At 35.7% G+C, this 23,363-nt stretch overlaps 1 protein-coding gene across 6 annotated transcripts in view; it reads left to right on the top strand.

Moving 5' to 3' along the window:
• The window catches only part of RAP1GDS1 (Rap1 GTPase-GDP dissociation stimulator 1), a 148,991-nt gene that overhangs the window by 107,423 nt on the left and 18,205 nt on the right, over positions 1-23,363 (top strand). For all 6 annotated transcript variants that reach the window (XM_019962420.2, XM_019962418.2, XM_019962419.2 and 3 more), the window contains 3 exons: positions 4,562-4,690; positions 9,782-9,907; positions 22,849-22,992. In XM_019962420.2, coding sequence (XP_019817979.1) covers positions 4,562-4,690; positions 9,782-9,907; positions 22,849-22,992 — 399 coding nt within the window. The remainder of the gene's footprint in view (positions 1-4,561; positions 4,691-9,781; positions 9,908-22,848; positions 22,993-23,363) is intronic.

Here is a 23,363-nt window from a genome sequence, read left to right as displayed (position 1 = left end):
CTTTTCTTGGGAATAAGATAAACATGTGTTATCTTCTTTAAAAACCTATACTTTTTAGTAATTGATCCACATAACTTCAGTTGAGTTACTAGAATTCTTGGCATACTTTTCTGGACCTATAATCTATACCAATGTTTGAAACATTAAACTGAAAACTCAGGGGGAAAAAGGTTCTTCAACTTGAGATCTTCTCTCCAGATCTCCATTCTTTGGAGTTTCCATGTGTGTGTGACCTGAAGAACTTGGAACCATTGAAATTCAAATGTAGGTAGGTAAGTGTTCACACCAGCGCATGCGTTGATTGCCTTATATATCTCTTTGTATATGCATCTGTATTGCACCCCCTCAGTGCCTTTCTTCCTCTTCCTCCCATAGATCATGCAGGGCCTGTGTCATCTTGATATTATGTAATTTTGTAATTCTGTATTTTGGTCAGTATCTGTCTGTGATGTGTGTCAGGAGCAATTTTTAAAAGTCTTCAGACGTTTATGACATTGTCCTGTCTAAAGACTGTCTTTCACACATACATGTTTGCTATGTATGGGCCTGGGTTGCATTCTTGTGAACTGTATTTGTTGAGCTCTGACATTGTTTTGGAGTTGCTGGTATTCATTGAAGGATGCGATAAGTCTCAGTCTTGAATTATGTCTCATTCTCTCAAGTGTCTCTAGAGAATGTGAACTGGTTCTGAGGATTTCTTCCAGTTAGTCTTTAATTTGTAAGTCACATCCCTGATACCGTTCACAACAGCATGAGTGTCAGCCATGGCCTTTGAAGTCTATTCACAGCTTTCTCTGGGCAATAAGAAAAAGTGACTCAACTTAATCATTTGCTTCCAGCAATAAGAACTAATACTAATTTATTCCACACAAACAGGAGCTTTACTTAACCCTCAAAAGAACTATGTATTGATAACATAGTAAGTTGTAACTGAAATAGGGAAACAGATCTAATCATGGAATATTCTCCTAGACTTAAGTAGAATATCTACTCATATAAGCAAAATGAGGTGCTCCAGTGCTTAATTAATGTTATCTCACTCAAAATATCTAAGCATCAGTATCTAGGATTCCTACCGTGCTTTTAATTAATTTTTTCTTCTGTCACATCTGCCAAGCATATCATTGAATTTTAGAACTCTTTTCTATATTTTTTTTCCCCAATTCCTATAAAAATTAGGTAATCCATTGGCAGTGGTTCTTAAACTTTTGATCTCAGGGCTCTTTTAAACACTTAAAAATTACCAAAGATCTCAAAGGATTTTTGTTTATATGTATGCGTTATATCTATCAATATTATATTGGAAATTAAAATGAAGACATTTAAAAAATTATTTAGTAGTATATGCACTTTCAAATAATAAAAATCCATTATAGGTCAACATAAATAGCATCTTTTTATGAAAAAATAAGTTAAATTTCTTTAACTGCTGAAAAGAATAGCATTTATTTTACTGTGAATGTGTGATTTTAAGAATACAGTGACTACATTTTGGTGCCATTGACGGGGTTCATACTAATGCCCCAGCAGTTTTACTCACTACTGTTTTTGTGCCATCAGTGGAAATGTCAGCACGGTCAAAAAGGCAAATCAAATCTTGGTGTTTTAAGTAATTTTGACCTGGTGATCCTCTGAAAGGGTTTTGGGGACTCCACTTTGAGAACCATGTTCTAGGATGCCTGCCTATCTTGAGATGAAAATTTGTATCAGCCTGTTTAAGATATTTCTGTCTTCTGGGCCTCCATTAACAAAGGAGAATGACTTGCCTGCAATTGGCATGAACAGATTTTAGAATTATTTGAGTGTAATTTTTGTTTTAATTACCTTCATAGAAATGGATATAAAAGAAGGGCACCCAAGTGGTCTGAAATGAGGCCTGTCCATTGGATGACTATATATTTTTTCTCTTTACTTGTGTGTGGTATGTGTGTTGTATGTGAATACACAGTTAATTTGGCTCCTGGGTAGCTTGAAAACACATTTTAATGAAGCAATGTGATTTTCATGAATTACGGCAATTTATACCATATGCCATTGGACCATGCTATTTTTTCTGCTTATCTACCACAATTTCAAATATTGCTGCTTCAATTTGTATGCCACAGATTGTATGAAACTCTGCAATGTTTCTCTTTTTTTTTTTTTTGGCCCTCTTATCCCTGGAACCAAAATCCATAATGTTGTAAAAGTGGTCAAAGAAAGTGGTAGAGATGCCAAGTTCAGAAAACATGAAGAGCATTATTTAAGTGGCGTTCTCCTGTTAGCTCCTTCCTATATTTTGTTATTCCTCTAATGTCCCTGGACTGTTGGATTTTCATAGTTTGTACCAACAGTACTGAGGGGGTGTGTGATGCTTACATATATGCAGACATATAGTGGAGTTTGACTCACTCAATGCATGCGCTAGTGCTCACGCTTACGTACCTGAGATTTAATGATTCAGCAGTTCTGCAGTATTTGAAGAGGTAGTCAAAAGGAATAAATAAAGTTAAAAATACTGCTAAAGAATAAGGATCTGCAGAGGTGACCCAATAATAAGGCACTCTGTCAACTGGTAAGTAACCAAAATAATCTCTAACTTGGAAAGCTTCTTGGTGCATGATCTTTATAAATACTATAACCAAGATACAAATATTCTGCCAATATAACATATAGGTATATACTGTAATACATGTAATACTATAGGTGTAATAGGCGATTTGCCTGTAAGATAATGTAAGAGTTGTGAATCATTCATTAATTACTGAATTGTATAGTAAGAAAAAAATAGCATCAGAAGCATAAAAACGAATCATTTAATTGAATACATTCTTTTACATATATGTCATTTTAGAAAAGACTTCATAATTCCACTGCAAAATTTGAAATTGTTTTAGACTATTTGAACTTTCAGTGTAAACTTCATTTGTCTCAGGATTTGTTTTCTATTCTTATTTTGGTAATAAGCCTCTTTCTAGTATAGATGACTCCCCCTCCCATCCCACCGGCAACTGAGCCAGATAATATCCATAATTACCATCAGTTTTCAGGGCCGACAAGCCTCTTGTTGGCTATCTATTCATATTTGACTCTAAAAGCAGGAAAAATTAACTACACAGACCTCTAGGCAAGTAATCAATTGGCATGTGAGACAGCTCAGCCTTACCTTTATCTTCTTTCTGATGGTCACCCAACCATCTTATCTATAGGTTAAGAACTATGTTGTTGTTACGGTTTAGTCATTAAGTCATGTCTGACTCTTTGCATCTCCGTGGTCTGTAGCCCTCAAGGCTCCTCTGCCAATGGGATTCCCCAGGCAAGAATGCCGGAGTGGGCTATTTCCTTCTCCAGGGGATCTTCCCAATCCAGGGATCCAACCGGCATCTCCTGCATTGGCAGGCAGATTCTTTACCACTGAGCCACCAGGGAAGCCTAAGAACTCTGAAGAGTGGTAAAGAGATTAATACACAAACTCCATCAAGGGATGCATGCTATGAGGAAAATGTGTTTTGTAAGAAACAGATTTTTGTCTTTAGATAAAAAAATACATAACTTAAATTTGGAGAAAATTATTAACTTGAAAATGGCATATGATTTTTAAAAGGAAAAGAAAAAGATTTTGAAAGCTTTCCTCTAGATGAAGCAGGTGTTAGTAGTGATAGTGTTTTGCATAGGCATATGAGTGCCTTTCTTCATAGTGTCTTTCTGCTTACTCTTAGAGGTAGTACTTTTGGTTTTCATTTTTGTTTATTTACCTTCAACTCTGTTACAGGTATTCTATTATCAGTGTTCATGAAGAGCTGTTGTGAAAAATCTGGGGCTTATTAAGAACTTTAAAATCAATTAGTTTCTTAGAAAATGAAGGCAAGCAATGATAACAAAGCCATATTGACCTCTTTACCTCTCAAGCCAAATCTTCCTTTCTTTCCTAAGATGATTGTCACTATTATTAAATAAAACTTTGAAAAGAGAAATATTTTATGTAACCAAATTTTTTCCTTGTTAAAACTTTCCTTCCTAACAGTCATCAAAGAACACTCTGCTGCAAATAAATAATAATTTTAATGTGTTATATATTTTTCATTCTTTATTAAGCATTTTTAAGGGGTTCTAAGACTTTTTATCTTCTTAGTCTTTATTAAAGTTGCTTTTTTTCTTATGCTTTTCATATACTCTGTGTCTTCCTGTAATGCAAGTGTTACTTTGTCTAACCTTTTAACTTAAAAACCAATAGTAATGTTTAATTGTTTATGCATTTTAAAACCTACTTAGTAAAGGTATAAGACCATTAAAAAAAAAAACTGGTGATGTGACATATTACTTGAATTATTGTCATTTCTAAATTTCTTTGAAAATGCCGTTGAAAAGTTTCAAAATTCAATTCCTTTGAACTAATGTCTTAAACATTTTCAAGACTTATGAGTGGATTTAACCTTGTTTTACCATAATTAAAATAGTATGAAATAGTATTGTGTTTGCAGTAGGGAGTATAAGAGGTGGTTTCTTCTTACTAATGTCCATTTAATACGTAAACACTTTTTTTGTGTTTTGTTTTCTTGTTTGTTTGTTTGTTTTTTAACAGATTCCCTTCAAGCCCAGCTTATCAACATGGGTGTTATTCCTACCTTAGTTAAATTACTGGGCATCCACTGCCAAAATGCAGCTCTTACAGAAATGTGTCTTGTTGCGTTTGGCAATTTAGCAGAACTTGGTAAGTCCCAGACATGAACCAAAATGTAATTATTCATAACTGATTAATATACTTAGAATACATTTTTCTTTAGATGTTAACCTGGAAATCCATTTAGATTCTTCTAGTTTATTTTTTTTGAAACGTCACCGATACATTGTTTCAGTGCTAAAGTGTAGATCCTATTACATTTTAGGATTATATTGTTTATAATTGGAGCTAAGAAATATATGTGTTTTTGCTCACTAAAGATATAGCTTAAAGATAAAATAGAAAATAAATGAATGCAGTCTAGTTTAGGATTGGGGGCAGAAAAGGAATGTGCAGCCCTTTTTAAGTCTTTGATTCCTAGTTTATGTGCACACAATATTATTCTGTATTCTGTATTCACAATTATAGGATGAATCCAGTTTTAAAGTTTGCATGCTTATAAACATTATAGATTAAACAGAATGAGATTTTCCCCCTTTTTGTTTGGCTTCACAATCTTTTATAAATAAACTTGTCTGCTTAAAATATTAGTATTTGGGGAGGCGGATAGAAATGTTAGAATAAAAATCTGTACTTTTACTCCCTTTTGGAAACCAACTAAAACTACAGTGAAGAGTTTTTTTTGTTTTTTTGGGTTTTTTTTTAATGCAAAACAATTAAGGAAAGGGGAGGGAAAACAAACAAAAGGGATAATACAAAAACTTTGTAGAACCTGGAAAGAAAAGAAGCAGTAACTCACTTAGCAAAACTTTGAAATTTGAATCCTGAATTGGAAAGCCAAGAACTAACCAGTTTGTTCTTTGGTATCTTCAAAAGGCTCAGGATTTAGTGGCATCAAGAGTTTCTTCTGTCCCTTCCCACTCAACTGGCCTTCCCATCTAAGCACAAGACTGTGTTTACTCTGTAGAGAGACTCAGAGGATATGGACTTAAAGCTACTTATGTTGGAGTTCTTGTACACAGAGCCTTCAGATCTACAGGGAATCTTAGGAGGCCACTCATAGATCCTAATCAGTTTTTAAATCTCAGTTCTTACTGAGTAGCAGACAACTAGAAAAGTGAGGCCCGCCTTTAACATGGGAAATAATGAAATAAAGTAACTTGGAGAAAGTAGAAACTATGCAGGGTGGGGCGGGGGGGAGGACTCTAATATGCTCAAGTAGGAAAATACTGTAAGCATGAAAATTATGACAGGACGCTATTTTTAAAGAAAAAGGAACAGAGCAAGAAAGCTAAAACAGCTGAAATGAAAGACAATAAAATGAATAGAGAAATATTTACAGAAGTAAAGCAAAAAGCAAGGGTATGGAAAATAGAGGATCAGTCCAAGAGTTTTAGAAAGAGATAAGTAGGAAAAAATTGCTGAATAAACCCAAGTGTCACAGAACTCAAATAAATATTTCTCCAGATTGGAAGAATCTTATCAAATGACAGCCTAGTGGATGAAATTTGGTCCCCAGACCACGGCACATCAATGTGAAATTTTAGAATAATGGGGACAAAGGGAACATTTTATAGAATTCCAGAGAGAGAGAGAGAGAGAGGAAGGAAAAAAGTTACATAGAAAAAAGGTTGTGAATCAGTAGACATCAGATGTATCAAACAACACTGGTAACCAAAAGAAAATGGAATGTTGTTGCCTTTAAGATTTGAGGAAATATTATTTCCAGTATAGAATTCTATATGCAAATCATCAAGTCAAGTGTGAGGTAACAGTAGGGACAGTGTTAAACATGAACATCTCAGAAAACTGGTATCCTTTATATCTTTCCTAGAAGCTTCTGGAAGGTGTGTTGCAATGAAACAAGGGATATAAATAATAAGACTACATAGGAATCAGGAGACAGGAGATTCAACAGGAAAATAGAAGTTTCTAGTAGTATAGTGACATGACAGCCCCAAATTTCCTGTTTTCAAAGAGCAGCCAGTCCAGATTGGGGAAACTTACACGAGATGAAATTAATTGAGCACCTAAAGAGAACGTGCTTATTAAGAAAAAAATCAGACAACTGATGGAAAGTTTGGAGTTGAATTAATAATAAGTACATTGAAAGCTAATTAAATGAGAAAAAAAAAAACTAATTCCAAGGAAATAGAAGTAACCCCAGGCCAAATGAAACAGTATATTATTGAGACACTAATTATTTCAAACCAAAATTACAGTATAATTACATTGTAAAGATGTAGGTTATTGTGGAGACATGAAAAGGAGAAAGCTAGTGCTTCATCTTTCATAGTGAAAGGTCAATCAAAAATACCTAAAACTAAAAGCAAAAATTGTCAATACAAAATGTTATTTAAAGATTTGTAGGTAAATACCAGTGAATTAGCTAAAAGAGCTTTATGTGCTTGTTTTTGAAGAAGAAATGGGAAAGGGAGACTGGATTCTGCTGGTAATATAAGTATTAGAATTAACTCTTTAAATTCGTATATAATTTTGTTAAAAAATAAATGCTTAAGGGGGGACTTCCCTGGCTGTCCAATAGTTAAGACTTCACCTTCTGATGCAGAGGGTGCGGGCTTAGTTCCTGGCTGGGAAGCTGAGACCCCTCATGCCTCACAGCCAAAACAAAACAAAACAAAACAGGAGTAGTATTGTAACAAATTCAATAGAGACTTTTTAAAAAATGGTCCACATTAAAAAAAAAAAAAAAACAACTTTAAAAAATAAACCTTTAGGAAAAAATCCTTCTTGCTGAAAGTCTGTTAAGGATCTGTGGCATTTAAATCAAATATAATGTCCAAATCACAGATCATGCTGTCTTTTCTCTGTATCCACCTACAGGATATGATCAGGTTTTCTTCGTGAATTCCTGTATTAATCATGGTGCATTGTTCCCTGTGCTGGCAAATGGACTGAATTACTTAACGGTGATTTGGTTTCAGTTTAATAAGTGGAAAAACAAACTATGGATTGGAAAAAAGTGCTACAACTTTTTAAAAAAGAGTTAAGAGTACATAACTAGATAAATGATGTCTATTTCATCTATGATTTTATGTTTCGTTTATTTGAAGAATTGTGAGAAACAGAAGAGCAACCACAAATGTTGAGGAGTTAAATCATTCCTGTTTAAATCAAACTAACTTTTTAGGGTAAGGTGTTATGTTTGTAAAATTTGATTTCTGAGGGTTTAGGTAGCTTATTAGAAAAGACACTCCACCCTTGCTCTTTTTTTGTAGCGCTAAGGAATCTTAGAAGTCTTGGAGTGGAGTCTCATCATTTTGGCATAGATCTGGTACATGTGCCAAAAGCAGGGTAACAGTAGAGTAAATCAAAACTTGTAAGCAATATAAATATTTGTTCTCCATTTTCTTTTAAAGTTGAATTTGTAATATTTTTTATTTGATATTGGCAGAGATTTACCAGAAACGAGAGAATAGAATGTAACTCTTGCATTTGTTTACTTGTTTTTTCCAACATTCAAAATCAACACATTTCTTTTGAACACTTGCTCTGTACTAGGCACCACACTGTATACTGTGTTCGTGGTAGTCATGCTCTCAGGCAGCTTAGATTTTAGTAGGTGATGTGGAAACTTATTTCTAAGATGAACTTATAAATAAGCATGTAATTGTAAGTAACAATAATTGCTAGTATGAGGACATAATTGAATGAGGTAAGGAAGGAATTTAAATTACAGATGTACATTCTAGGTGGGAAGGAACATTTCAGACAGTTAAAATCTCTAAATATTTATCTTCTTCAAACTGTGCTTTACCTTTCTCAGAAAGCTGCTGGGGGATGCCTCCACTGAAACTAAAAAACTGAATGTGAATGAACATAGATAATAGAGTATCTAATACAGGAAGGAGAAGAAGATATCCATCAAGATGATGAAAAAGAAATTCCAGGATGTTGGTGTGCCCAGCCAACATGGAGAGCAAGCAATCTCAACTAGATTGGTTGATTCTCTGAGAGAAACTTTTAGATAAATTGATAGGATATCTGACGCAGCAAAAGAACTGAGAATCAGAAAGGAAACAGAATGGATTCTGGTTGTATTTTGGAGGTAGATTGATAGCTTTTGGTTATTCTTTGGATACACTGAGTGAGAACAAATGAGCAGAGACCCCCCAGGTTTCTGCCTGTGTGGCAGGTGGGTAGGTGGCATGTTTATTCACTAAATTAAGGAAGTCTGGAGAAAGAACAGAGATATCAGAATATCAAAAGTCTACATTAGGCATGGTGTTTGAATGCTAGAAAGATATTCAAATGGAGATGTCAAATGGCCATTTAAATAGCCTGGAGTTAAGAAGAGGGCTAGAGATATGATTGTATAAGCATCAACATATATGTGGTATTTTTATGCTTTGGAAAAAAATTAGATTGCTTGGGGTGAGAGTAAGGATCAAGGTAAGAAAGCCGAAGATGAAGTCTTAAGGAACTTGAATTTATACAGGTCTGGTGGAAAGGAGGAGCACGCGAAGGAGACTGCAGAATGTAGAGGCGGGCCAAAACTGGTCTGAGGTGGGTTTAGGTATGCCTGTGAGTTGAGGAAGTAGAGACAGTGCATGTAGGCAGTGCTGTCAAGACACTTGTTTGTGAAATTCAACAGACTGGATGGTAGCTTCATGAAAGTGGAGTAAAGGGATGGTATTTGGTTTTAATATTGCTTTTTTTGTGAGAAATATTAGAGCATATTTAAATGCTGAGGATGAGGCTCTAGAGTGAAAGGTCGGAGGTGGTGAAGAGACAAGAAAGAAGGCATGTCAGGGACAGTGTGAAAGTATACTGCTCTAATGGTATAAAGACAAGTCACCTTTAATTCAGCCATGTGAAATGCAATCTGTTATGAGTAATTTTTCTTCTTTGGCTAAAAGCCTTGAAACTATGAATTTATAACGGTAATTTTACCATTGCTATGGTTACCTATATGTTATGCTAGCAAACATTTTTTTTATAGCCTTGAATATAATTGGGTCAGAACATCTTAAAGCTTTAGACATTTTTCCTCTACAGAGGCATTAAAAAAAAAAAAAAAAAAAGGACTGTTTCTGTATTTGAAGAGTGTTTGCATTTATCAGTAATGATACAAAATGACCAAGCATTGAAAGTAATAGAAAAAAATTTCTGTGCTTAATTTTGTTTTTTTACTTTAAATTTTCCTCTTATTTTTTACAGAGTCAAGTAAAGAACAGTTTGCCAGCACAAACATTGCTGAAGAGCTGGTGAAACTCTTCAAGAAACAAATAGAACATGATAAGAGGGAAATGGTTTTTGAAGTTCTTGCTCCATTGGCAGAAAATGGTGAGAAAATAAATGCACATCTTAATTTCTGATCATGTAGGCTTTTTCCATTTTTTCTAATATTATTTAATTGCCAGCTATTTAACTCAAATTCCTTTCTTTTATTAATGATGTGATACAAGTTTTATTTTGGATATCTCTAACTTCAGCCACATTATCTATCTCATAAGTATACATATATTGGCCAAAACTATTTTCCAAATTTCTTTGATTTTAAAATCTTGGGAAAAGTGGTTCTGTAGGTTACAAAACCATAACTGGTTCTTATGCCAGTCTGGAAAATGCAGCTGAGAGGCTCTACTCCACTTACATACCCTTGCAGGGCAAAGGCCATAAAAGTTGGAGCACCCAGCCTACCAACGGTGTGGACACTGAGGATGAGGCTCTAGCGTGAGAGGTTGGAGGTGGTGAAGAGGCAAGAGGGAATGAGGAGGGCCTTTAAAAGAGGCATGTCAGGGACAGTGTGAAGTATACCACATTAATGTATAAAGTAATCTTTATACCAGTTAGGCAAAAAATCTTAAGGGATACACTCTAGGAATAAGAGGGAACCAGAGGAAACAAACCATCCCATAATAATTTTTCAAATACATTGTCTAGCACATAATCAGAGAGGACGTGAGGAGACAAGACATTGTAAGCAAGAATCAGCACAAAGAACAGGCAACAAATATCCAGATACTGGAATTATTAGACATTGACTCAAAACAGGTATGCTTATTATGTTCAAAGAGTTAAAAACAAAGTTGAAAATTTTAGATAGAAACTAGAAACTATAAAAAGCAGAATAGCTGATTTGAAAAGGAAATAATTGGAAATTCCTGAATTGAGAAATACAACAAAAATTAACCTAATAGATGAGTTTGATGGCAGATTAAATATAGTTAAATTAGAGAACCAGTGAACTGGAAGACAGAATAGAAGGAAATCCAGAATGCAATCCAGAGAAAGAAAAGGACCAATGTACATAAAAGAGAATAAGAGGGAAAGGGACTCATATACATTTTTTGGAGTCCCAGAAAGAAGGGAGATGGAAAGGTAGGAGTTTGAAGAGATTTTGGCAGAGCACTTGTCAAAAATTATGAAAGATATCAAGGATTTAAGAACCCCAGTAATTTTAAAACATTCAAAGAAATATACATCTAGATATGTCATATTGAAATTGAAAAATATATATATATATATATAAGGACAGAATTTTAAAATTAGCCAGGAGAAAAATAGATTACCTTAAAAGAGGCAAAAGTTTGACCGCTAACTTCTTGACAGTCGCAAAGAAAGCCAGATGACAGACATGTTCTGTGTGCTGAAAGAAAATAAATACAACCTAAAATTCTAATCCCAGCGTAACTACCTATCAGAACTGAAAGCAAATGAAGATGTTTTCAGATTAGAAACTGTGAAAGTTCACCACCAACATATTCTCACTAAAAGGAAATTGTAAAGGATTTTTGTAGATAAAAGGAAAATGCTGCTGCTTCTGCTAAGTCACTTCAGTCATGTCTGACTCTGTGCGACCCCATAGACGGCAGCCCACCAGGCTCCGCCATCCCTGGGATTCTCCAGGCAAGAACACTGGAGTGGGTTGCCATTTCCTTCTCCAATGCAGCAAAGTGAAAAGTGAAAGTGAAGTCGCTCAGTCATGTCCGACTCTTAGCAACCCCATGGACTGCAGCCTACCAGGCTCCTCCATCCATGGGATTTTCCAGGCAACAGTACTGGAGTGGGGTGCCACTGCCTTCTCCAAAAGGAAAATGATTCCCCCCAAAAAAGTAAACTGAGTCCAGAAAGAAGGTTATAGGTGCAGGGGAGGAAAAAGAAGCAAAAAAAAAAAAAAGGCAGTAAATATGTATGTAAATCTCATGAATGTTGAATATACAAAAGATTAAAAATAATTCATTGTGAAATTTAAAGTGTGTGTGTATATATATATGTATATATATTTTATATACCACAAAATGGAGGAGGCAGGAGGTGAAGGGGACGACAGAGGATGAGATGGTTGGATGGCATCACCGACTTAATGGACATTAAGTTTGAGCAAGAGTTTGAGCAAGCTCTGGGAATTGGTGATGGACAGGGACGCAAAGAGTCAGACACGACTGAGCAACTGAACTGAACCACAAAATGAGTGTATAAATCTGGAGGGACATAAAAGTGAAGAGTTCCAAGACACTTGTATTATCTGGAAGAAACTACTATTAGATTCTGATTAATAATTCCAAATTTTAAGGTGAACTAGAATAATTTTTAAAACCAAATGCAACTAATGGAAAGGTTTATGGAAATAATTTTTTTAAATACAGCATCAACTAACAGAAGAACAGAGAGCAAAGGGAACATGGAACAGGAGGTAAAAATAGGGATGAAAAAATATACTAGATTTATGACACAGTATTTTGGTAATTACATTAAATGTATGTGCCGTAAATGCTTTAGTTAAAATTATGACCAACTGTTAACTGAATTTTTAAAAACCAACTAAACAAGCAATACTTCTTAAGTATGGGGAGATTTAAAAGACTGAAAAAATACACCATTCAAAGTTGAAAAAGGCTGAGATAGTCATATTATCAGTACTATCAGGTAAAATAGACATTACTGTTAAAAAAACTTGCTAGAGATAAAGGTGACGTTATCATGATGAAAGATCCAGTTCACTTGGAAGCTATATAAATACATATTATCCCAAAAGATTAAAAGCAAAAGTATTCAGAACTATGAGGACAACTACATATCCACAAATATCATAGGGCAAATAGACTTCTAAAAAATAATAGTATAGAAAATGTGGACAACATGATTATGAAAATTGATTTAATGGACATACTTGGAACCCTGCACCTTGCTTCAGAACCCTTGCAAGTACATATGAAACATTTAAAATGTGTATACTTCTCATGGAAAAAATTTTAACAAAGGATTGCCATTTTAGAGTATGTCAGAGTTTTTTTTTCCCCCTAATAATGAAAAATTAGAATGAAAACACTATCTCAAATCTTTTATGATGCATGTAAAGCCATACTTAAAGCGATCTTTTTTTTTGCTTTAAAAGTATATAATGGAAAATGAAAAAAGCCAAAATCAATAAGCTCAGTTTTAATCTCAGGAATTAGTGAAGAAAAACATAAATGAAACCCAGAGAAAGTAGAAGGAAGGAAACACAAAGAACTGAAATTAAGGAGCTAGAAAATATGTAACACAATATAAGCATATACTGGCCAATGTTGAGTCTGAAAAGATGTCATAGAATTGGTAAATCCCTAGTAAGATTAATCAGGAAAAAAAAAGAGGGAAGGTACAAATAACTAGAATCAAGAAAATAGATCTCACTACAGATATTACAGATACTAGAAGAATGTTATAAAAATTTGATGCCCATACATTTTCAAGTATGGATGACACAAGAATAGAAAAGTCAAGTAATCTTACCTTAAATTCTTTTAAGGAATAGGAAACGCAAATATACTCACTAATGTATTTTGTGAAGCTAATAAAATACCATCAAAAACCATAGTAGAATAAAAATTAAAGGCCAGTCTCACCATGAACACAGATCCAAATTCCCATAAACTTTTAGCAAACAATTTCCAATAATATATTTAAAAATCATCATACTAAATTGGATTTATTCTGGAAATGTAGTTTATTATTCCAAATGCAATCATATATTTAATCACATTAAAACTTAATAGGAAAATCATATGATCTTCAGTTCAGTTGCTCAGTCGTGTCTGACTCTTTGTGACCCCATGGATTGCAGCACACCAGGTCCCCCTGTCCATCACCAACTCCCGGAGTTTACCCAAACTCATGTCCATTGAGTCGGTGATACCATCCAACCATCTCATCCTCTGTCATCCCCTTCTCCTCTCATCTTCAGTCTTTCCCCGCATTAGGGTCTTTTCACATAAGTCAGCTCTTCACATCAGGTGGCCAAAGTATTAGAGTTTCAGCTTCAACATCAGTCCTTCCAGTGAATATTCAGGACTGATATCCTTTAGGATGGACTGGTTGGATCTCCTTGCAGTTCAAGGGACTCTCAAGTCTTATCCAATACTACAGTTTAAAAGCATCAATTCTTCAACACTCAGCTTTCTTTATAGTTCAACTCTCACATCTGTACATAGCCTTGACTAGACGGACCTTTGTTGGCAAAGTAATGTCTTTGCTTTTTATATGCTGTCTAGGTTGGTCATAACCTTCCTTCCAAGGAGTAAGCGTCTTTTAATTTCATGGCTGCAATCACCATCTACAGTGATTTTGGAGCCCCAAACAATAAAGTCTGCCACTTTTTCCCCATCTATTTGCCATGAAGTGATGGGACCAGATGCCATGATCTTCATTTTCTGAATGTTGAGCTTTAAGCCAACTTTTTCACTCTCCTCTTTCACTTTCATCAAGAGGCTTTTGAGTTCCTCTTCACTTTCTGCCGTAAGGGTGGTGTCATCTGCATATCTGAGGTTATTGATATTTCTCCCAGCAATCTTGATTCCAGCTTGTGCTTCTTCCAGACCAGCAGTTCTCATGATGTACTCTGCATAAAAGTTAAATAAGCAGGGTGACAACATACAGCCTTGGCGTACTCCTTTTCCTATTTAGAACCAGTCTTTTGTTCCATGTCCAGTTCTAACTGTTGCTTCCTGACCTGCATACAGATTTCTCAAGAGGCAGGTCAAGTGGTCTGGTATTCCCATCTCTTTCAGAATTTTCCACAGTTTATTGGGATCCACACAGTCAAAGACTTTGGCATAGTCAATAAAGCAGAAATAGATATTTTCTTGAACTTTCTTGCTTTTTTGATGATCCAGCGGATGGTGGCAATTTGATCTCTGGTTCCTCTGCCTTTTCTAAAACCAGCTTGAACATCTGGAAGTTCACAGTTCATGTATTGTTTAAGCCTGGCTTGGAGAATTTTGAGCATTACTTTACTAGTATGTGAGATGAGTGCAATTGTATGATCTTATCATCCAGAAAAATCATTTCATAAGATTAAGCATCCGTATATGGTTTTTAAAAACTTCAGAAACCGTTACTAGAAGAGAGTGAAGAGAATATATAACCCTAATTCTATAGAAAACATCACACTCAGTGGTAAAACAAAAAGCATTCCTTCTAAAGTTGGGAATGAGAAGGATCATCCCCATTTTTATTTCTTATTGTATTGTAGAAACTATCCAGTGCTATAGAGTAAAAAGGAAAGAAAAGATATTGGAAGGAAATAAGCTATCATTTTTCATAGATGATATGATTACATCCAGAATACAAAAGAATAGGTTAATCTTGAAAATTAGAATTTGGTTTGCTAGCCAAAACAAAGAAAAACATCTGAAAACCCAAAGCATTGTATTTTTACATACCAGCAAAAACAGAAAATACATTTTAAAAATACATTGTTTACTATAGTATAAAAAACAAAATATTTAAGGGAATTCCTTGGTATTCCAATGATTAGGACTCTGTGCTTTCACTGCTGGGGGCCCTGAATTTGATCCCTGGTCTGGGAGCTAAGATCCTGCAAGCTGAGTGGCTTTAAAAAAAAAAGAAAGAAGTACTTCAGAATAGATTAATAAAAGATGTCTAAGATCTCTGGCAGAAAAGTGTAGAAAATCATTAAGAGAAACTAAGATCTAAATAAACAGAAAGCTATATGTATTCTGTAATGATGTTATATCGCCCCATACTGATCTGAAGACTTAACTGCAGTTCTTATCAAAATCCCAAAGACCAGGAATAGTCAAGATAATGTGAAGGAGATCAAGTGAGCAGAACTGGTTTTACTTCATAACAATAAAATATTGTTTACTTCATAACAATCAGAATGAAACAAGTTAAACTCTATTATATTTAAAAGGCAATGTAGTATTATTTCAAAGATGGACAGGAAGACCGGTGGAACAGGATAACCCAGAAACAAACGGATGCATTAGTAGATGTCTGTTTTACTAAGAAAAAAAGGTACCACTATGGAGCTATATGGAAAGGACAGTTTGTTAAATAAATGGTGCTGCTAAGTCGCTTCAGTTGTGTCCGACCCTGTGCGACCCCATAGACGTCAGCCCACCAGGCTCCCCCATCCCTGGGATTCTCCAGGTAAGAACACTGGAGTGGGTTGCCATTTCCTTCTCCAATGCATGAAAGTTAGAAGTGAAAGTGAAGTCGCTCAGTCATGTCCGACTCTTAGCAACCCCATGGACTGCATCCTTCCAGGCTCCTCTGTCCATGGGATTTTCCAGGCAAAAGTACTGAAGTGGGGTGCCATTGCCTTCTCTGTTAAATGGTGCTAGAAATGTACAAAATACAATTGGAGACACACATACAATCCCGCTTTTTACTATTTTAAAAATTCATTTCAGATACATTATTGAACGTAAAAGTTGAAATAAGAAAGTTTGTCTTAAAACATGAGATAGGAGAATATCATCACAGGCTTGCATACAGAAAATTTTCTTATGTCACAAAAAGCTTAACTAAAAGGAAAAAATGATAAATTTGGTTATTTTAAAAATAAAAATTTGAGAAAAGCATGACAGTAGATGAGCTGATATTTACAACACATGTAACCAGCAGAGGGCTGATGTGTACAAAATGTAGAAAAACACGCCCAAATCATTAAGAAACATGTAGAAAATTCAGTGGTGAAAATGTGCAAATGATTTAAGAAAGCCCTTGACAAAAGATAAAATCCAAGTAGCTAATGAACACATGAAAATATGCTCAACTCATTAAAAATTAGGGAATGCAATATAAAACCACAATAAAATACCACTCTGTACTCACTGGGAAAAATGGTATTACCAAGTGTTGATGAAGTGTGGAACAGTGGAAACTCATTAAATGCTGATGGGACTATAAATTGGTACAATTTGGAGAACAGTATCTATGGAGTTAGAGATGCGTGTTCCCAGTGATCCAGAAATTCTGCTGTTAGGTGTATACCCAGAACGTGTTCGTGTACACCAGGAGCCATTCCGGGAATGTCCATAACAGCATTGTTGATAATAATGAAATATTTAAACAACTTGCATCCACTAACAGTAGAATAACATGGAATATCCATATTATGGAAAAATACACAGTTACAGAAAGGAATGAAGATGAGATCAGATCAGATCAGTGGCTCAGTCATGTCAGACTTTTTGCGACCCCATGAATCGCAGCACACCAGGCCTCCCTGTCCATCACCAACTCCCAGAGTTCACTGAGACTCACGCCCATCGAGTCAGTGATGCCATCCAGCCATCTCATCCTCTGTCATCCCCTTCTCCTCTTGCCCCCAATCCCTCCCAGCATCAGAGTCTTTTCCAATGAGTCAACTCATCGCATGAGGTGGCCAAAGTACTGGAGTTTCAGCTTTAGCATCATTCCTTCCAAAGAACACCCAGGACTGATCTCCTTCAGAATGGACTGGTTGGATCTCCTTGCAGTCCAAGGGACTCTCAAGAGTCTTCTCCAACACCACAGTTCAAAAGCATCAATTCTTCAGTGCTCAGCCTTCTTCACAGTCCAACTCTCACATCCATACATGACCACAGAAAAAACCATAGCCTTGACTAGACGGACCTTTGTTGGCAAAGTAATGTCTCTGCTTTTGAATATGCTATCTAGGTTGGTCATAACTTTCCTTCCAAGGAGTAAGCGTCTATTAATTTCATGGCTGCAGTCACCATCTGTAGTGATTTTGGAGCCCCCAAAAATAAAGTCTGAAACTGTTTCCACTGTTTCCCCATCTATTTCCCGTGAAGTAATGGGACCGGATGCCATGATCTTCGTTTTCTGAATGTTGAGCTTTAAGCCAACTTTTTCACTCTCCACTTTCACTTTCATCAAGAGGCTCTTTAGTTCCTCTTCACTTTCTGACATAAGGGTGGTGTCATCTGCATATCTGAGGTTATTGATATTTCTCCCGGCAATCTTGATTCCAGCTTGTGCTTCTCATGATGTACTCTGCATATAAGTTAAATAAACAGGGTGACAATATACAGCCTTGACGTACTCCTTTTCCTATTTGTTCCTGAAAAGGAGTACATCAAGGCTGTATATTGGAACCAGTCTGTTGTTCCATGTCCAGTTCTAACTGTTGCTTCCTGACCTGCATACAGATTTCTCAAGAGGCAGATCAGGTGGTCTGGTATTCCCATCTCTTTCAGAATTTTCCACAGTTTATTGGGATCCACACAGTCAAAGGCTTTGGCATAGTCAATAAAGCAGAAATAAATGTTTTTATGGAACTCTTTTGCTTTTTCCATGATCCAGCAGTGTTGGCAGTTTGATCTCTGGTTCCTCTGCCTTTTCTAAAACCAGCTTGAACATCTGAAAGTTCACGGTTCACATATTGCTGAAGCCTGGCTTGGAGAATTTTGAGCCATTACTTTACTAGCATGTGAGATGAATGCAATTATGTGGTAGTTTGAGCATTCTTTGGCATTGCCTTTCTTTGGGATTGGAATGAAAACTGACCTTTTCTAGTCCTGTGGCTACTGCTGAGTTTTCCAAATTTGCTGGCATATTGAGTGCAGCACTTTCACAGCATCATCTTTCAGGATTTGGAATAGCTCAACTGGAATTCCATCACCTCCACTAGCTTTGTTCATAGTGATGCTTTCTAAGGCCCACTTGACTTCACACTCCAGGATGTCTGGCTCTAGGCCAGTGATCACACCATCATGATTATCTGGGTCGTGAAAATCTTTTTTGTACAGTTCTTCTGTGTATTCTTGCCATCTCTTCTTAATATCTTCTGCTTCTGTTAGGTCCATACCATTTCTGTCCTTTATCGAGCCCATCTTTGCATGAAATGTTCCTTTGGTATCTCTGATTTTCTTGAAGAGATCCCTAGTCTTTCCCATTCTGTTGTTTTCCTCTATTTCTTTGCATTGATCGCTGAAGAAGGCTTTCTTATCTCTTCTTGCTATTCTTTGGAACTCTGCATTCAGATGTTTATATCTTTCCTTTTCTCCTTTGCTTTTTGCTTCTCTTCTTTTCACAGCTATTTGTAAGACCTCCCCAGACAGCCATTTTGCTTTTTCGCATTTCTTTTCCATGGGGATGGTCTTGATCCCTGTCTTCTGTACAGTGTCACGAACCTCATTCCATAGTTCATCAGGCACTCTATCTATCAGATCTCGGCCCTTAAATCTATTTCTCACTTCCACTGTATAATCATAAGGGATTTGACTTAGGTCGTACCTGAATGGTCTAGTGGTTTTCCCTACTCTCTTCAATTTAAGTCTGAATTTGGCAATAAGGAGTTCATGGTCTGAGCCACAGTCAGCTCCTGGTCTTGTTTTTGCTGATGGTATAGAGCTTCTCCATCTTTGGCTGCAAAGAATATAATCAGTCTGATTTTGGAGTTGACCATCTGGTGATGTCCATGTATAGAGTCTTCTCTTGTGTTGTTGGAAGAGGGTGTTTGCTATGACCAGTGCATTTTCTTGGCAAAACTCTATTAGTCTTTGCTGTGCTTCATTCCATATTCCAAGGCCAAATTTGCCTATTACTCCAGGTGTTTCTTGACTCCTACTTTTGCATTCCAGTCCCCTATAATGAAAAGGACATCTTTTTTGGGTGTTAGTTCTAAAAGGTCTTGTAGGTCTTCATAGAACCATTCAGTTTCAGCTTCTTCAGCATTACTGGTTGGGGCATAGACTTGGATCACTGCGATATTGAATGGTTTGCTTTGGAAACGAACAGAGATCATTCTGTCATTTTTGAGATTGCATCCAAGTACTGCATTTCGGACTCTTTTGTTGACCATGGTGGCTACTCCATTTCTTCTAAGGGATTCTTGCCCGCAGTAGTAGATATAATGGTCATCTGAGTTAAATTCACCCATTCCAGTCCATTTCAGTTCGCTGATTCCTAGAATATCGACATTCACTTTTGCCATCTCTTCTTTGACCACTTCCAATTTGCCTTGATTCATGAACCTGACATTCCAGGTTCCTATGCAGTATTGCTCTTTACAGCATCAGACCATCACCAGTCACATCCACAGCTGGGTATTCTTTTTGCTTTGGCTCCATCCCTTCATTCTTTCTGGAGTTATTTCTCCACTGATCTCCAGTAGCATATTGGGCACCTACTGACCTGGGGAGTTTCTCTTTCAGTATCCTTTCATTTTGCCTTTTCATACTGTTCATGGGGTCCTCAAGGCAAGAATACTGAAGTGGTTTGCCGTTCCTTTCTCCAGTGGACCACATTCTGTCAGATCTCTCCACCATGACCCACCCATCTTGGATTGCCCTACGGGCAATAGTGTAGATGAGCCCTATAAATATATTAAAAAGCCAGCACTGAAAAATATATGATTCCATTTATGTGAAGTTTAAAAAAAAGCTAAAATTAAGCTATAGTTTTTTAGGAATGATTATTTGGTGAAACTGTAAAAGTATGGATAAGTATGGGTATGTATGGATATGGTTACCTTTAAAAATCAGGGTAGGGATTTGAAAGGGATGGATATGTGACAGGAAAAAGTCACAGGGGTTTCTCAGGTTCTTGGTAATGGATTTATTGATTTAGGTGATAGTTCTGTGGTTATTTAATGTATTTAATAATAATAGTTGATCAAGTGTAACGTAAGGACTTCCTTGATAGCTCAGTTGGTAAGAATCCACCTGCAATGCAGAAGAAGACCCTGGTTCGATTCCTGGGTTGGAAAGATCCGCTGCAGAAGGGATAGGCTACCCACTCCAGTATTCTTGGGCTTCCCTTGTGGCTCAGTTGGTGAAGAATCCACCTGCAATGTGGGAGACCTGGGTTTGATCCCTGGGTTGGGAAGATCCCCTGGAGAAGGGAAAGGCTACCCACTCCAGTATTCTGGCCTAGAGAATTCCGTGGACTGTATAGTCCATGGGGTCACAAAGAGTCAGACATAGCTGAGCAACTTTCACACTTAAGCATAACATATATTTATGCACTTTGTTGAATTTGTGGGATTTTTCCACCACTTAGAAAAGATTTTTAAATATACATTCATACAGATATACGCATGCATATATATATAAACCATGATACATAAATGGTAGTGATATAAGTAGATGTCCTTGGGCAGAATGGTACTGTAAAAGTGTGCTAGGCTGTCTTCTTTGGCAGCATGCCTTGCTAATCCTTTTTAATAAGGCATTTTAAGCATCCCATATATATATGTGATTACAGTTAAACTGTAAGAAGAAAGATCTCATAGTTTAACCTTAGCACATGTTATGTTTTCTGCCTTCCTTAGATCTTATGGGAGAAATTTATTTTTCATCTCATTTGGTGGTTTGGCCAAATAGGAAATTTTCATTGCGACCTTCAGGTAGTTTTATGCCAGAGAACGACCTGTAATCTTCCTTGTAGTATTTCATAATAACTGTTTTTATTTATTTGTTTTGTTCTCCACTATCTTCACTTGTGTTTTATAACTGTGAAGTGGACTGAATGGTAACTTTGAACATTTGTGTCTGGACTGTCCTTAGCATATCATCCTTGGTTTTCTTTGTATGCAAAGGAGAGTGATTCCAACATTTAAACTGGGATTTCTATAATTCAAGGTTTTTTGTATTTTTTAAGGCTTTTTCGTCATGGCTTTCAGTTCTAGTCACCACATATTTCTAGTTCTGTCATTCTGTAACCAAGGAAACGCCCTACTTTCAGCATGGCACAGCGCAAGTATACCTTTAAAAAAAATATTCCAGTTTGAATATTCTGTGTATTCTGAAATAATATGCCAAAGAAGATCAGTGGTCCTAGTGATAGGGAAAAAAGGGCCAAATTTTTATACATTAAAATGGTCTGAAAGAAAAAGTCTTAAGTTTGGGGAAAAAAAAAAGGTGTGTTTCTCCCAAATAACAAGCTTACACTATAGATATAGCCCTTGCTATAGATATATGCATATACAGCTTAGAGAAACTGAAGACTAAAACAAAATCCAACTAAAAAATAAAATTTAAGTTTGAAAATATATGTGTAGCTAATGTATTTCTAAGGTCAGTTGTTATCTTAAGCAGTATCAAATATACCCAAAATATTTAAGTAGACCAATTTAGGTTAAAACACAAGGATGAATGAAGTATATACAATATCTGCTGAATTGGGGGAGTCAGATATGAATGTGAATGTAAAATCTTCAGTGAAATATGTTCTATAATGAAAGAATATTTAAGATACTAGGAGTATAAACAATGTTGATTCCATAGACAAATACAGTTTGCTATGAAGATAGTGTTTTAAAATACAATTGGGATGTAAAATCTGTCTAAAATTCCTTAGTTATCCATCAAAAAATTTCAAAGTTATTTTTCTTTCCACTTTTATTATGAAAATTTAAGAACCTATTCAAACATATGGCAACTATAATATAATGAACTACGTTCCCATCACTTGAGGAAGCTTCAAATTAATGAAGACCTGAAGCTCTTTTTTAAAACATGACTTTTCAAAGTTCAGAAAGTTACAAATTAACTGCCCTAGAAAAATAACAATGTACAAATATGAATTCAAATATGCATACTTTGTGATATACTTTGAAATTTACTAATACCTCTTTTTCAGTATCTTGGTATTCAAACTCCATTAGTGGATATATTTTAACTATATCATCTGTGTATGTTTTATTTTAAACAGTGTGGGATATTTTATAGTGTTGCCTTTTAAATGTGAGTATAATCTCTAGAATAACAGTAGATATTACTTGCCTTCAGAGCTGAGAATCAATTTGTTTAGGTGCTGCCAAACATTGTAAAAAGTGACATAATATCAAATGGAAAGATGAAATAAAGCTCTTGTGTATTTAAGCTGCACTGTCTGATACTTCCTTTTGAAACTCATATCTTCAGAGGAGTATTATCTAAATCATGTACTTTCTTGGTGTCTTATAATTCTTAACAATAAATTGCTTATACCAGAACTCTTATTTTATCTTAAATTTTGGTTATTTTGTTCACATTATTCTTTAGATGCTATTAAACTACAGCTCGTTGAATCAGGCCTGGTAGAATGTCTACTGGAGATTGTTCAGCAGAAAGTGGATAGTGACAAAGAGGAGGATATCGCTGAGCTCAAAACCGCTTCGGATCTAATGGTTTTATTACTTCTTGGAGGTGAGTTGTAATTTATGCCAATAAAAGAACATGACTGTCAGATTTTTAAAAATTTATTGTCTCTTTTATAAATACTTCATTAGGCATTTTCTCTTATTTTCCTGTCACATTTAATCTTGTTGATGTAATGATTTTGAAACACATCATAAAGAGAACTAGAGATAATGAACCTGGACAGGAGGAGTCTTTACTATCTTACAAACAGTATTTAAAGAGCTGTCTTTAGAAGAGACAGCTATGATGCTAAAGGTCTAAAAGCTAGGTGGCTACTTGGGATTTAGAATAGAAAAATTCTAAACCCTTTTGTCCAGTCTCTACTAAAAGTTTATTACAAAAAGAGCTATTACTTCTCCCTTTATGAATTGTGGATT

This window comes from Bos indicus, chromosome 6 (assembly GCF_029378745.1).
Source record: "Bos indicus isolate NIAB-ARS_2022 breed Sahiwal x Tharparkar chromosome 6, NIAB-ARS_B.indTharparkar_mat_pri_1.0, whole genome shotgun sequence".
NCBI classification, from domain to species: Eukaryota; Metazoa; Chordata; class Mammalia; order Artiodactyla; family Bovidae; genus Bos; species Bos indicus.
The sequence above is the reverse complement of the archived record's forward strand: the minus strand, read 5'-3'. Positions and strand labels throughout refer to the sequence as shown.